Genomic DNA, 17,032 nt, shown 5'->3' with positions numbered 1-17,032 from the left:
GGACTGTAGACTGAGATGAAGTAACAGTGAGTGCTGCTTTGGTACCACACGATCACCTGCATTACCCATCGTCACTATTCATGGAGTAACAGAAGCCTGGTCTCTCTGATTCATAATGTGCAATGGGGTTGTCATTAAGTGGGATACATGACATGGAATCAAGTTTTCACAACTTATTATGTCCCAGACATTAACAAAAGACTGGCCAGAAACCACCAAGCATCCAACTTAAACGGCAAGCAAGACACAAAGATTACACCCATGTGGTACGCCATTTTGTGGTTATAAAAAAGCCCAGTCTGCAACTTGAAATAAATTTGAATTAAATGTTCTCCCATCACTCAGGCCTATCTGCTTGATTGGACATTGCAGGCAAGGGGCCAATTCTTACAAACAACACCTCAGCATATTCTCGGAGGGATTGATCGTTAAAAACTGGAGCATAACAATAACATATTTAAAAGCGTTTACACTTTTTTAAAATTAAAATCATTTTAAGAACCCCCAATACTTTCACATAAAAATTATTTCTTAGTCAGTATGTTACAAATGTAACAGACATGTAATAAAACATGACGTAACAAAACCCAGAGGTGAAGGAAAACTTTACTCAGAAGTAGTTACCCTGCAGTGAAGGCAGAGTTATCCAACTGCATCCTCCCCCTCACCTTTAAGCAAAACTGGTGTACGGAAGATTGATTTCTGAAAATAAGTAAGACTAAGTTCTAGGTCAGAAGACTGCAATCTTGGGAAATGATTCTTGTTTTGAATAAAAACAAATTTCTGTTCTCAGTCATCTTGAAACTGAGGCAGGAAGCAGTTTGGTAAAGGAAGCCGTTGACTGTGACTGCTATTAATGGACGTGAATCAATGTGTCACTGCAAAACTTTTTGAGAATGAATGCAAGTTCTTGAAATTATCAAAAGAATGGAAAGACCTGTTAAATTGAATCTAAGTCAAAACTACAGTTGGAACTAAAATAAAGGAGTCCGAAGTATCAGGTTGGGACAGTTCAGGACGTTATAAAGTCACACACAATTTAAAAATGTTATCATATAAAATTGGAACTATTTTCATTTCAAGTATTAATCTGAACAAGAGTTGATTTCTCTTGTTTACTACAAGAGACCATTGTTAGGACCATGAAAGGAAGCAGACTTGATGTCAAACAATTGGTTTTGCAATAAATTTTAAACTACTGTGCAGAATAAAAGCTGAAAGCACAAGTATATATGCCTCAGCAGGTCTGCTAAGTGGCCCTCTTTGCAAGAACTGTGCCAGTTTACCTAATCATTGTGGCAGCGAGATCCTATCATAGTTGACACTCAAGGAAATGTGCTCAACAGAACGAGGCTTACACATGAAGTCTGAGCAAAAGACTTCTGCGCCTCAGCTCTGCCATCACGGAGACGAGAGGAAATTAGTTGTTTGGTGCATCATCCCAGTGGGGAAGGAACTCGGATGGGGGTGGGCTAAGAAAGGACTGGAATAATTATAGAAGATAGGGGGTATTAAACTTGGAGTCCATGTGGTGACGAGGGTTTGATGAGGCACATCAGAAAGCAATGGAGGGGTGGTGGGGAGCTGGGCAGGAGGGGGGTGGTAGAGGGTAGGTTTAATCTAGGCTTGTCAACATTGTAATTCAAAAATGGTTGCTATTTCCTGGCAGTTCTCCTTTCCTCTCCTGTCTTAGCTGTAGCAGATAACTAGCAGTGCATGATAATAGGATCATTTGGGGAAGGGGTGGGGGAAGGGAGGTGGGCTGTAACAAAAGGGATGTCAACATTTTATGTGTGTTGCTAGTTATGGGCAGGGCTTGCTGATACTCGAGAAGTAAGCAGAGATCATATAGTTACTACATAAGAAAATTGAGTAATTTATGACAACACTTTTACTTCCTCAGGAGGCTAAAGAAATTTGGCATGTCCCCCTTTGACACTCACCAAACTTTTATCGACGCACCATAGAAAGCATTCCTATCTGGATGCATCACGGATTGGGTATGGCACTGCTCTACCCAGGACCGCAAGAAACTCCACAGAGTTGTGGACACAGCCCAGCGCATCACGGAAACCAGCCTCCCCTCCACGGACTCTGTCTATACCTCTCGCTGCCTTGATGAAGCAGCCAGCATAATCAAAGACCCCACCCACCCGGGTCATCCTCTCTTCTCTCCTCTTCCATCAGGCAGAAGATACAGGAGCCTGAGGGCACGTACCACCAGGCTCAAGGACAACTTCTATCCCACGGTGATACGACTATTGAATGGTTCCCTTATACAATGAGATGGACTCTTGAGCTCACAATCTACCTTGTTTGACCTTGCACCTTATTGTCTACCTGCACTGCACTTCCCGGTAGCTGTGACATTTTACTCTGTATTCTGTTATTGCTTTACCCTGTACTACCTCAATGCACTGTGTAATAAATTGATTTGTACGATCGGTATGCAGGACAAGTTTTTCACTGTATCTCGGTACAAGTGACAATAATAAACCAATACCAACATTGTGAAAATATCTCAAATGCTTGCAGTATTAATTCCATGTCTGAATCCAAAGCCACTTTGGACTGCCATAGAACACAGAATGCTACAGCACAGTACAGGCCCTCTGGCCCATGATGTTGTGCTGACATTTTTTCCTGCTCTAAGATCTTTCTAACCCTTCCCTCCCACATAGCCCTCCATTTCTCTATCATTCATGTATCTATCTAAGAATCTCTTAAATGTCCCTAATGTTTCTGCCCCCACAACCTCTGCCGGCAGTGTGTTCCACGCACCCACCACCCTCTGTGTAAAAAACTTACTCCTGACATTCCCCTTATATCTTCCTCCAATCACCTTAAAATTGTGCCCCCTCATGTTAGTCATTGTCACCCTGGGGAAAAAGTCTCCAACTATCCACTCGATCTATGCCTCTTATCAACTTGTACGCCTCTATCAAATCACTTCTCATCCTCCTTCTCTCCAAAAAGAAATGCCCCAGCTCACTCAACCTATCCTCATAAGACATGCTCTCCAATCCAGGCAGCATCCTGGTAAATCTCCTCTGTACCGTCTCTAAAGCTTCTACATCCTTCCTACAATGAGGCGACCAGAACTGAACACAATACTCCAAGTATTATCAGCACATTTCGCCCTAATCCGGTCATTTAATTATTAGATTCTTTCAGTGGTACCTAAAAATGAAACAATTTGCAACAGTAATTAATGTGTAAGAATGAGTTCATTTTTTTTTCAGTTGAGTTGAAAAAACTCAGTAGTTAAAGTATCCAATTGATCCAGAATTTCCTTCATCATGATCCCAGTGCAGATCTTGGTACATAGGCCAAAAAAGTCACTGGTATCCCTGCTGCCATAAGTGTTAATAACGCTGGTGGTACTCGGGTGAATAAAACATGCAGTGAAATCTTGATATTTATTTATAATGCAAGAATGCACTCCGCACAGAGTTAACTTTTCACTCGACTGTAAAAGGAAGTTGAATTCTGTGGAAACTCCTTTTTAGGAATGCATCTGTAGTCAAGTGTGATCCCTGCGGGAGAAATGCAATACCCTATACTGGCTCTTACAATAGGTGCAAATAAGCTCATTTGGTAACCTTCTTACTTCTGAGCTACAATGTTTTGGGTTCAAACTACCCTGGGGATATAAAGCTGATGGAAACACTGGCTCTGAAATTCTGTAGTAATTTCTGGTCTCCCACTATTACTGCTGGCTCTGTGAGGTGTACCAGTCTCCTGTGAAAGTCAACTGCAAAAGCCTATTTGGGGCATTGGGGTGCCATTTAGAATCAGAATCATCATCATTGACTTGTATGCCATGAAATTTGTTGTTTTGCTTAAAATTACTATAAATTACAAAATAAAAAGTGTAGCGGTAAGTGTAACACTATTCCAGTGCCAGCGATCCGGGTTGAATTCCGGCCGCTGTCTGTAAGAAGTTTGTAAGATCTTCCCCTGACTGCGTGGGTTTCCTCCGGGTGCTCTGGTTTCCTCCCACGTTCCAAAGACGTACGGGTTAGGAAGAGGACAGAAGCCAGTATAAAAGGGTGGGGGGAGGGGGAGGAGGAAGAGATGGTGGGTGATGGGTGAATCCAGGTGAGAGGGGGATGATAGGCAGCTGGGAGGTGATAGGTCTCTACCGTTATCTTGTGCCATGTGACTTCCAGCTCCGTTACCTATCACCTCCCAGCTTCTGACATCATTCCCACTCTCCCCCTGCCCCACCTGCCTAACATCCCTCCCTCAACTGGATTCACCCATCACCCACTGGCTCTTGCCCCCCTCTCCCCCACCCACCCTTTTATACTGGCCATCTTCCCTCTTTCTTTCCAGTCCTGATGAAGGGTCTCGACCCAAAACATCGACTGTCCATTTCCCTCCAAAGATGCTGCCTGACCCGCTGAGTTCCTGCAGAATTTTGTGCGTTGCTTCAGATTTCCAGCATCTACAGTCTCTCTTGTGTCTCCATTTTCATCTCTCTCCTTAAAGCCCCAAATTTTTGAGCACGCTTCTTCTATTCCTTTCTTTGGTTTGGCTTCCACCTTTTCCACATCAGACCTACGGGAAGCACCTTGGGGTATTTTTCTACATTATATGGTAGAACATAAATGCAGGTTTTTGTTGCTGAGTAATGAACACAAGATCTCATTAAGGGGTTGCTGCATTGATCACAAACTTTAAATATGAATCAAATGCATTAGTCAATAATTCCAATGTGAAAACTAATTGTTTTCACTGTAAGGATAACCTGCTGGTTCACTGGGGTACTAAGATTAAATATTTTCAAAATAAAACCCAGTCCCTACCAAGTCTGTAGAGTAAGGAGTGGTTCCCTCATTGCTTCACATCTGAAACCAGTAGTTCAGACTGTTCAGGTCCAGTAAATAATGAAGACTCTGAATGGACTTGTACTCTTTTTTTCTGTATTTATGTCTTCACGGTCCAATGACTTTTTAAAATATTGACTTAACTTGCTTGTAGTTATGAAATGATTACCCAGTCAAGTGTGTTTTTCAAATAGAAATAATCAGCATTTGTGCACAATGAAGAACTCCGAATTTTATTCTACTAAATCTATTAATTGGTATAAAATGTACACCTCTCACTGGCAATACAAAATAAAACTCATAATTCAACACTGTTTGAGGCTGGAGTCCAGTGCTGCCTACACCTTAGTATTTAACCAGAAAAATTACTTCGAGTTGCCAAAAACAGCATTAACAGTTCCATGAAAGCTGCTATCTATATGGTGTCCTGCCAAGAAGGTGGAAGGTGGCTGGTATATGGTTACAGTTCCTAATAGTTGATTTAACTATTTGTATAGACAAAAGTGAAATAACTGATTGAAGCAAATATTGTTTGTGGCATACTTTAAAAGCTCTATTTTAAGTAAAGCTTTCTGAAAATACTTACTCTTTTTAGTACTACCATCTTTTCATTAATCCATTGACTTTCTGCTAGAATTTAGTTTTAGTCCACGTGACAATTTTCGTTACTGAGCCTTGACAACAATGTTGTTCAAACATAGTTCTTTTCATCATTTAAAATCCAAACATGCACAAGTATAGTGAACAAGATCAGGAACCATGGCTACATGATTTTGTTCTCCTTAATCCAACTGAAACCAATTGTAGTGCCTGTTTTGCCAACTCTGGACTGAGTTTGAACCGCTACCTCCGTAGTTTGCAAACACATTGTAGGAAATGAAATTGTTCTTTGATGATAACTCATTACAGGTGATAGCAAATGGGAGGTTTGTTTATTCAACCCCGCTTGTTCTTCCTGTTAACTTCAATGGACAGGCAATAGTCTATCCCTAATTGTCAGTCTGCACACATCCCTAAACGCCATGAAAGCATCATTCTGAGCATCTGACCCACACTATGCCTTATTGGTCCCTTATTAGTTGTAAGACCTTTAGCAGCCAAATAATCAAACTGCCAAACCATTTTCAATCTCTCTCCTGGGAAGTTTATGGTCGTATTATATTGTAGAAGTATTTCTGCTGAAATGAAGTTGGCTTTCAGTGGTGCCAGAATACTGAAACATATCAGTTATACTGCATGAAGGATTTAACAGTAACTCAACAATTGCTAAGATCTCCTTGAGCATTGGCTTCTCAGCTTGCTAAAGGGACTGTAAAACAACAATGCATGCATAAATCTTGTGCTTAAGTGCTTAGTCCAAAGTTTAGAGAACCTAGTCTGGAACTTTCTCAAAGGTAAGTGAAGGTGTTCGTAAGTCGATTCTGATAAATATTAAAGAAGGATTGAAGGATATGAAGCATCATATTCAAATGCCAAAGCCAGCAGCAAATACCCTGCCTGACAAATTCTAACACCTTATCAGTAACTAGTGAATTCTCATTTGAGAGGAGGTTTGGTGCTTCCAAAGAAATTGATATTAGATCTTATCTGTCCAAGTTGCCTCTGATGAGACTTCTGTCAGTGGAGACATCCTTTAGCCTGAAAGGGGAAGATGCTCCAAGTAGAAAATCTGCAGTAAGCAGAAGTGAGACTTCCAAAGTAGTCAAAAAGGGAATTAATACTCGAGCCCACAGCACTTACCAGCTGTGAATATTGAAAATTTAGATGTGCAAATTTTTTGTCTGATAATTCAAGTAGAAATTAAGTAATTGTGCACGCTTGAAATAATGACTGCACTATCAATAACAGGGTCCTTCTATCAACTGTCCAAAAATAGTAAATTATTTCTTGTACTATATATGAATGTGATTGTTAGTTTAGGAAATGTGTACAATAGGCAGTATGACTTTTGCTACATTATTGTACCAGCCTCTGCAGTCTGTTGAGTGTTCAATAAAGCATGGGTTTTTTTTGGTAGCTCTATTCTTGCTCTTTTCTTCAGTGAACAGCAATGCAAAATGGCCTATGGGCACTACATTGGTCATGAATTTGGGATATTGCTGCTTGAGGGAGTAAGTGTACAGTAATAGAGAATAAGGGTTTCAGCCATTTGCCCTGTACATACAACATGTGGAGGTGTTCCTGAGAGGCAATAATATTGTCAAGATTCTGGGAGAAGACACAGAAGAGAGAAATGAGCTATACCTGGAATGGATACCATGGAGATGTTATGTTTAGCTTAAGAAGTAGAGTTTATAGTTGAGAGGAATATGTCTATGCAAATAATTAGTAAATGGCATAATTTCACATTTATAAATATATAGTAACTGGGCAAATTAGGTGAACACTCAATGAACAAACAACAATAAATCATAGGTCACACCACGTGGTTTACAAAATAATTAAAGGTTTACTCACATTCGTATATACAACCTGGATTCCCCTTTCTGGTTGCATCATAAGGAGTTTGAGGAGATTTGGCATGATGCAAAGACTCTTGCAGATATATGGTGGAAAGCATTCCTGACTGGTTGCATGATAGCCGGGTACGGAGGCTCCAATACGTAGGATCGCAAGAGGCTGTATAATTTAGTGTTTGCAGATAGATGGTGGATTTGTGACTTTTTTTAAAAAAGGGGAATCAAGGTTATATATATGGATGTGAGCAAATATTTAATTATTTTGTAAACGACGTGGTATGACCTTTGATTCATTGTTGGTTGTTGGTTGAGTGTTCAGCTAATTTGCCCAACTACCTGGTTGCAAGCCATGTCCCCACCCAAGCTACTTAGCTGAGCATTGACCTCCTAACCAATGTATCACTTCTGCCACTTGTCTGATTGTCAACCCCACACCAGGGATAGATAAGGTGTCAACCATTTCTTCTTTCCTCCACAAACCACCAAGACACACTGTCTCAGCTCCAGTTGGACACACTATCATTAAGGTCCCGAAGAAGTACATGCAGAAGGTGTTGGGCAGACTGAAATTTACAGTGGCAGACCCACAACTGAATCCCACTGTGGAATGGCTATGTAGGTGCATCAGTACTTCCAGAATTTCCTTCAATAAATAATGTTTATTCTTTAATTGGCTCTACTTCGTAAGGAGGTTGAGAAGATTTGGTATGTCATCAAAGACTCTTGCAAATTTCTATAGATATACGGTGGAGAGCATTCTGACTGGTTACATCACAGCCTGGTATGGAGGCTCCAATGCACAAGATCGCAAGAGGCTGCAGAGGGTTGTAGGCTCAGCCAGCTCCATCACAGGCACAACCCTTGCCACCATTGAGGACATCTTCAAGAGACGGTACCTCAAGAAGGAGGCACCTCAAGAAGGCAGCATCCATCACTAAGGACCCTCACCATCTGGGACATGCCCTCTTCTCAGTACTACCATCGGGGAGGAGGTACAGGAGCCTGAAGAGCCACACTCAGTGATTCAGCAACAGCTTCTTCCCCTCCACCATCAGATTTCTGAACAGTCCACGAACCCATGATTACTACCTTGTTATTCCTTTTGCTTTGCACTATTTATTTTGTAATTTATAGTCTTTATGTCTTTGTGTTTTTATGGCTCTGCACAGTACTGCTGCCGCAAAACAACAAATTTCATGTCATCTAAGTCAGTGATGATAAACCTGACAATGATTCTGTTTTGTTACTTGCCTTGGTGAGCAGCAACACAAATGAGCATTTGGACACAACAAATCCAGAAGCTTCAAAGCTCCAGTGTTTCACTTATCAAATTATGTGTCACAGAAGTACTTCCAAATGTCTACCGATGGCCAATTCTCCAGAATGTTAAGGACTGACTTGCTCTTTACAGGTGCTGATTAACCTGCTCTGCATTCCCAGCACTGCTTTTATTTAGAATTTTTAACATGCGGAGCTTTCACTTTCAGTTTGAAAAATTTTCTATTTTCATATTTTTTTGTGGTCAGGTTTGTGTATTAGGCCGGATGCCGTTTTGAGCCAGTGGTTCTTCAGCTCCATCAATGTTCTGCCTAGGTCACAGACAGGAGGCCTCAAAAGACCCCAGGGAGTTTCAGGAACTGCACCTTCAAAACACAGCCTACAGGTTAGACTGTTGAAAATGCATTTACCATTAAAAGAGTGAAATGTGATATCAGAGTTTCTGGGTTCAATTTGCATCAATATTTCAGATTGTACAAAGCACCTTTTGGAGGTCTGTATGGTAAATTAGACTAATTTGTCCCAGAAATGACCGTGGTTGGACACTGAAATGAAACGGGTAAGGCTGGAAAGACTCAGTGGGTCAGGTGGGATCTATGGAGAGAGATTAAAGTTTTGGGTCAAAGAGGTTTTGGTGAAACATCGATCTGAAACATCATCTCTGTTCTTTCTCCCTACACGTGCTGTCTGATCTGTTGAGTGTTCTCAGCATTCTCTGGTTATACTTAGGATTTCCAGCAGCTGCAGATCTTTACTTTTGGATCATCGCTGGCCAATCCCAGGGCGAGCAAGTTTATGTAGTGAAGCCGCAGACTTCAACTCCATCAGGAAAATTACATACCCTCCTTTAATTGTACACCCCCACCACCAAAACCCAAACACCCCTCCCCATTGACCTAGCAATCGCTCTTGGCTACTGATGGAGGCCTCAGGCACGCCCGCCCATCAATGACTCCCCAGTACTCTGATTAGTCAATGTACTGTTCTAGGTCTGCCAAATTTCACGAAGACCCCAACCTCCACAACTTCCCATCCGAGCCAATCACCTGACTGCAAGCAACGTCACGGCCCAGGCTGCATAACTGAGCACTGACCTCCGATCCCACCCACCAGTTATCTGCCTTCCACCCAAACACTTAACCTCTGTCCCCTCCTCCACTTGGTTCTATCTGCCCAACACCCTTCTCTTACCTGGTTCCACCTATCCTTCCTGACTGATCAGATTGCAGCACCTGCAACCTCTTACGTCTGCACCTCCTGCCTCTGTTGCTACTCCCACCCTCCCCTCCCCACATCTGGCTCCATCAGCCCCCTTTCTTCTCTCTCTCTCCTTATCCGTCTCTACCTATCACTCACCAGCCACTCTCTCCTAACTCCACACCTTCCCACCATACTCACACTCCCACCACACCAAGTTCCACCTATCACCTGCCAGCCCCTGCCTCACCCCTCCCTCTCACCTCTTTATACTGGCTACCTCCCCCTCTACACACTCAGCCCTGATGCAGGGTCTTGACGCAAAACGTTGACCATTCCTCTGCCTCCACCGATGCTGCCTGGCCCACTGACTTCCTCCAGCAGTTTGTTTAGGGGCAGGCACAGTAGCGTAGCGGTTAGCGTAACACTATTACAGCGCCAGCGAACCGGGTTCAATTCTGGCCGCTGTCCATAAGGAGTTTGTAGTTCTCCCCCGTCTCTGTGTGGGTTTCCTCCGGGTGCTCCGGTTTCCTCCCACATTCCAAAGGCGAACGGGTTAGGAAGTTGTGGGCATGCTATGTTGGCGCCAGAAGTGTGGCGACACTTGTGGGCTGCTTCCAGAACACTCTACACAAAGATGCATTTCGCTGTATGTTTTGATGTACATGTGACTAATAAAGATATCTTATCTTCTTGCTCCAGATTACATCATCTGCAGTCTGAGGCCAGTGAGGAAAAACTTCATAAAAGTTGAAATGTTAATATTGCTTTATGGAGCGAGTGATTTCACCGTGTGACCCGTCATGTTACAGTGGTCCTACACTGGAAGGCGATGGGAATGCAATATTAAGAGCAGAAAAATCACACATACTTACAGGCATCAGTACTGCGGAAGATCCTGGCATGGTGGAATTGGGAAGGTTGCCAGGCATCGACCCAGGCATAGGCTGCCTTTGTCTGTTTTGAAGATGGAGCAGCGAAGATAGAGATCCTCGGACAGGCCTGCTGGGACAAACAAAGTTAAGAGCATCAGAGAACAATTCTATAGAACTGAATGGCAAGTGAGAAAGTACAATTGGGTCATAGCGCACCGCACTTGTACACTACAGGAGAGACAGGAAAGGATCAGTGGGAAGCGGTCCAATACCAGAGGGCATGCATTTAAGGTGAGGGGGGTAGGATCAGAACAGACGTGAGGGGTAATGTTTTTCACTCAGAGAGTGGTGGATGCCTGGAATGCGTTGCCTGACAGGGTGACAGAGGCAAGTTCATTGGGGGCTTCTAAGAGGGGCTTGGATGGGCACATGGATGAGAGGAAAATGGAGGGATATGGGATTTCTGCAGGTAGAAGGGATTAGCTACGTCAGCACAACATTGTGGCCGAGGGGCCTGTTCTATGCTGCACTGTTCTATGTTCTATGGACAGGGTTAAAGACTTTATGTGGAGGGAAACATGTTCACAAAACATAATACATGCACATATGGGTTATTTTACGTTATCAAAGGCCAATCCCGCCACAAATAAGGAGGAAGCTTCATTGATACATGGAGATCAGGATCACACAGTGAGACTGGGAGTCTGATTTAGCATTCAGCACTCCTTCACATATTTCCCAGAGGCTGGGAAGCCTGGTAGTGATGGGAGCCAGAAGCTCTGCAAGTACTTTGTAAAACTCCTTGTAGCTTTCTCCTCATCAACGATGGTTTTGCTTTCATCTCTCCCCACCACTGTGGTCATTAATCTCTCTCCTTAAAACTTCAGCATTTCTCTTACTCCAGAGTGTAACACCCTTCAACCTGCCTCTGTAGGCAAGTTTATATGCTGTTTAGTAGGCAAGTAACAAGGATAAAGCATCTAACCAAACATCATTTGTCGATGGCCAATAACATTGAACTAACAGCAGTGGGTGATTCAACAATATATCAAACCACATGGAACGTATAGTTCTTAAAGGAACATGCACACTCATTACGCTTCACTGTTTCACTTCAAAAATTTAACAAATCCATGACAACAGAAAACATATTTCCTCCCACATTTCAAAGACGTACAGGTTAGGAAGTTGTGGGCATGCTATGTTGGCACCGGAGGCATGGTGACACTTGAGGGCTTGCCCCAGAACACTCTGCGCAAAAAAGATGCATTTCACTGTGTGCTTCATGTACATGTGACTAATAAGATATCTGATCTTACTAAATTATTTTTACCAACTATTTACATAAAAGTCAAAAATTATAAATGCAAATTTGCAAAATACAAATTTACAAAATACACATACACAGTCAATAGCCATACATTCAGGAGAACATAAATACATTCATTTTCTACTTTTTTTCCACTTACAGCATTCAATGTAAACCAGACATAGCAGTTAACTGTAGGTATCTCTGAAGGTCATAAATCCATGAAGTGACTTCTCCAATAGGTTTCACTTACAACAAATCTGCCCGGTATCTCACTGCCACTGTACTGTTTGCTTTGCTTTCCAGTGAGGTAAGCATGAACATTGCTCTAACTGGTGAACTCAAACAGTCAACACTGCAAATCCGTGGGTTTTCAAAAAAAAACATCCTCACAGTTCTTATGTCACAGAGGTATACATATTTTTTTCAGGTTTATCATCACTGACTTGTATGTTGTGAAATTTGTTGTTTTGCGGCAGCAGTACAGTGCAAAGGCAAAAAAAAAATTACTATAAATTACAAAATAAATAAATAGCGCAAAAGAAGGAATAAATTTAAAAAAAAATTTTTTTAAGTTTTAAATTTTATTCACAGTGTGGTAGCAGGCCCTTCTGGCCCAACAAGTCCGTGCCACCCATTTTAAACCCAATTAACCTACCTGTACATCTTTGCAATGTGGGAGGAAACCCACGCAGACACGGGAGAACGTATAAACTCCTTACAGACAGCGACGGTAATCGAATCCCGATTGCTGGCGCTGTAATAGCGTCGCGCTAACCGCTACGCTACCATGCTGCCCGCAAATAATGAAGTAGTGTTCATGGACCGTTCAGAAATCTGATGGCGGAGGGGAAGAAGCTGTTCCCAAATTGTTGAGTGCTGGTTTTCAGGCTCCTGTACCTCCTCCCTGATGATAATAATAAGAAGAGGGCATGTCCCGGATGATAAGGGTCCTTAGTGATGGATGCCGCCTTTATCACAGCAATATCACAGTTCTCTTGTAGCCTGAGGTTGCCTGTATTGTGATCATCATATTTCTATGGAGAGAGCCACCTATCTTTGCCATGTTCTCTTCCTCAGAAATACCCTTCCATGCCTTCCCAGCTGGTGGAACTATAGCTGCTTATTTCTCATCCTCCATGGTCACCTTGTTCGATTTGTTGGGCCTGGTGAGGTATCTCTGGAGATGACATTCCCAGTAACCTTCTTGGGTGGGGCTAATGTGCCACACATCTCGAGTGGTTCCAGCATCTGAAAGTTACACCTTTTATTCAGCGTCTTTAGTTTCCCCCGTGGTCTATTGTGGCCCCTGGCTGCACATATCAAATGAGTAACTTATGAAAGTCTCATAAAGCACTGGATTAAAATGACTCATCAAATGCAGCACAAGATGAAAATTTCCAGTAGTTCATCAGAAAGTGAGTCATTGAAAGGAGGCCAGTGAATCAAATGGGGGATACTTTCTCAGCAGAAGGTAGTACTGAAGATGGAAGCCACAGTGACACACAGAATGCAGCAGATTTCTACCTAGGATCCTAGAGAGCAGCAGAGTAAAGGCTTGAAGCTGGCAGTGTATAGAGGTTCTGATGAAGGGTCTTCAATCTGAAACATTAACACTGTTTCTCTTCCCACAAATAAGGCAGGCACGGTAGTGTAGCGGTTAGCGTAACACTATTACAGTGCCAGTGAGCTGGGTTCAATTCCGGCCACTGTCTGCGAGGAGTTTGTACGTTCTCCCCATGTCTGCGTGGGTTTCCTCAGGGTGCTCCGGTTTCCTTCCACATTCCAATGACGTACGGGTTAGGAAGCTGTGGGCATGCTATGTTGGCGCCGGAAGCGTGGTGACACTTGTGGGCTGCCCTCAGAACACTCTACGCAAAAGATGCATTTCACTGTGTGTTTCAATGTACATGTGACTAATAAAGAAATTTAAATGCAGCCTGACCTGCTAAGTATTTCTAGCATTTGCTGTTTTTATTATAGTGTAGAGAAATATGGTGCTGAAGGTCATAGGGGAACACCTGCAGTTAAAGGTTAGGCATTGATAACTGAAGGAGGATCTCATAGACTTAAGGGAACTCAGATGCCGAGCAGAGTCAAGGCAGCCAAGACTTTCAATGTAGATCAGCATAGTCAGGGCAGTAGGATTCCAGGAAATCAGATTTTATCACAGGAAGAGCCAGTGAAAGGAAAACATTGCAGATAACCTCTGGCCATTCAGTGGTACTTGCACAATATGGACTGGTTTTGGATTTGATTATTTATGGTCACAGGTGAATGCTTGTAGGTAGAAGAGTGCATGGAAATTTGTTTGCCTAACATGAAAATAAATTTACCATTCTTGTTTAATGGAAAATTTTGCTGATAAAATTGCATACCGTACGACCAGAAGTGTCTCCTCACAGCACAACAGCTCTGCAACAGTAAATAATGATCTTCAACTGCTCAGTATGACTAAAGCTTAACATAAAATGTTGCATAACTACAAGAGCTTGTCATGGAACTAAAAGAGACATGTTTGTTTTGTGATAGTGGACACATATGAAGCTACTGAGCAACAGAATAGCAAGCCAAAATACCAACAAAATCTTGCAATGCATTTAAATGATTTGTTGAAGTAGAGCCCTTTGTTTTTCAGTTTTTAGTCAAGGATGCTTTGCTTGTTGTTTATGGAGTCATTGCTGGAAAAAATTCCCCTAGCCAAGGTGCATCTTTTATAAGATTTAAGACTTAAGATTTCTTTATTAGTCACACGTACATTGAAACACACAGTGAAATGCATCTTTGCATAGAATGTTCTGGTGGCAGCCCACAAGCGTCGGCGCGCTTCTGGCGCCAACATAGCACGCCCACAACTTCCTAATCCGTATGTCTTTGGAATGTGGGAGGAAACCGGAGCACCCGGAGGAAACCCATGCAGTCACAGGGAGAACGTACAAACTCCTGACAGACAGGGGCTGGAATTGAACCCGGGTCACTGGCGCTGTAATAGCATTATGCCAACTGCTCCACTACTGTGCCACCCAAGCCACTACCATGCCACATAAATATATTCTTATAGAACAAATATCATTCCGGCATTATCCTTATCATGGTCAATCCAATTATTTATGCAAATTTACGATTATTTTTTTAAAACTATGGAAAATTGATCTTTTAACCCTATTTGTTGGATTGATATTGCAAGAGAATTTAAGAAAATGTCTCCAAGATTGGATTAACCTAGATTTGAACAATTGCAATGCTATCTTCTTTCCTTGTGCACTCAATGAAGCTTTGCATCTGTGCAGTGCTTGATAAATATAGAACTCATGAAACAGATGCAGTTCCGTGGAAACTACTCTGTGTCGCTTTAAAAATTTGATCAAGTAGTAAGTGATCTCTAAGCATAAAGTTGCAACAGTCACAACCAATCCTGGATGGTCTGACCTTATTGAAGCAGATGTGTGGAACTTGTACTTATCGAGGCATTCATATCTGATACAAATGCATCGACAGCAATACATTTTATTTATTTACTCTTGGAATAAAGGAAAAGCCAAAGTTTATGACCCATCCCTGCTTCCTCTGAGAAGTTAGTGAGAAGGTATTCTTGAAGTAGTGGTTTAATACAACTTAGTTTAAGTTAACACACACAGGACTGGAGTTATGTATAGACAGTATCAGCAGATTTCATTCTGGAAAGCAAGTTAGTGAACCAGTTAAATGTTCACAATCTGGCAGCCTCATGATAACTTTACTGATACCAGCTTTTTATTCTCAGATTTTTTTTGAACCAACTTCAAAATCTCATACTGAGGGAATCTGAATCCTTCATCTCTGGACATCAGTCTAGATCTTTGAATTACTAACCCAATACCATCACATTGCTACTATTTTACCATATGCTTGCTGACTTGAAACCAAGTGACAAGTTCAATGTCTGAAGATGGCAGAAGTACCAAAAGCTACAAAGACCTCTCCCTACACAGGGTACTGGAGCTCTGTGCCAATCCCCCACTTCAGATAGGAGAAGGTCAGTGACTTTAAACGCTAACAATCAGAATGTCATCTCAACATGTTGCTCTTGCATCCACCACCTTTTAATGGTGGTAGATGTCATGATTTCCAAGTGTCCCACCAAGGAGTGGTACTTAAGTCTGTTCCTTCACAGAATGCAAGAACCTGAGAAGAGGGTATGTCCCAGGTGCTGAGGATCCTTAGTGATAGATGACACCTCTTGAAGATGTCCTCAATGATGGGGAGGGTTGTGTCCATGATGGAGGTGGCTGAGTCTACAACCCTCTGCAGCCTCTTGCGATCCTGCACATTGGAGCCTCCATACCAGGCGGTGATGCAACCGGTCAGAATGCTCTCCACCGTACAGCCATAGAAATTTGCAAGGGTATTTGGTGACATACTGAATCTCTAAAAAATTCCTAATGAAGTAGAGCCACTGGCATATGGGTATCTCCCCATTGCCTCACAGAAGTCCATTCAGTCCAGCAAGTTTACTATTAAGTAGTTTGAGAAGCAGTCAACACATTAACTCCTTGATCCAGGAATGCCACCCGGTGAGTCATGGCACTTTTACACCAGTGGAAATGGGTTGGGTGGAAAATGATGCTCTGAGCTATTTATGTCAGAATATCATGAATCAGATAATTTGAATTTCTACTTAAGTAATGATTGGTGTAAAACCCAAGTAAGTAGGAATAACCTGTTGGGAGGTGGTGAGGTTAAAGTGTGCTATTTACACCTGGAACAGCAGAGCATTCTGGAGGAACATTGTGTGCAAGAATGCTGCATTTGGTGCCAACACTGTTCCGAGACAGGCAGTGCATGATTGGCTAATTCCACCGTCAATGACTGCTGGTTACAGCATTGCTAATACGTGACAAGACTGGTTTGGAGCACATAATTTAGATGGAACAATCTGCCACTCACTGCAACTTTCTGGCAGAGTTAACCTACTTTTATTGGGAAAGGGTTCATTCAAAAGTTCTCTTTCTGTTGCCCTTTGAAAGGACTCTTCTGTGAATACAATTGTCTGTTCACTGTCAGTCCAGACATACAACCTGTCCAACCTGCTACTCATTGGCT

General features: G+C 42.3%; 1 protein-coding gene across 2 annotated transcripts in view; it reads right to left on the bottom strand.

Moving 5' to 3' along the window:
* creb5b (cAMP responsive element binding protein 5b) overlaps positions 1–17,032 on the bottom strand; it is a 310,784-nt gene that overhangs the window by 105,099 nt on the left and 188,653 nt on the right. For both annotated transcript variants that reach the window (XM_052016820.1, XM_052016821.1), the window contains one exon: positions 10,642–10,768. In XM_052016820.1, coding sequence (XP_051872780.1) covers positions 10,642–10,768 — 127 coding nt within the window. The remainder of the gene's footprint in view (positions 1–10,641; positions 10,769–17,032) is intronic.

The sequence above is a fragment of the Pristis pectinata genome, chromosome 5, assembly GCF_009764475.1.
Source record: "Pristis pectinata isolate sPriPec2 chromosome 5, sPriPec2.1.pri, whole genome shotgun sequence".
Lineage (NCBI taxonomy): Eukaryota > Metazoa > Chordata > Chondrichthyes > Rhinopristiformes > Pristidae > Pristis > Pristis pectinata.
Note: the sequence above shows the minus strand (reverse complement) of the source record. Positions and strands in the feature narration are given on the sequence as shown.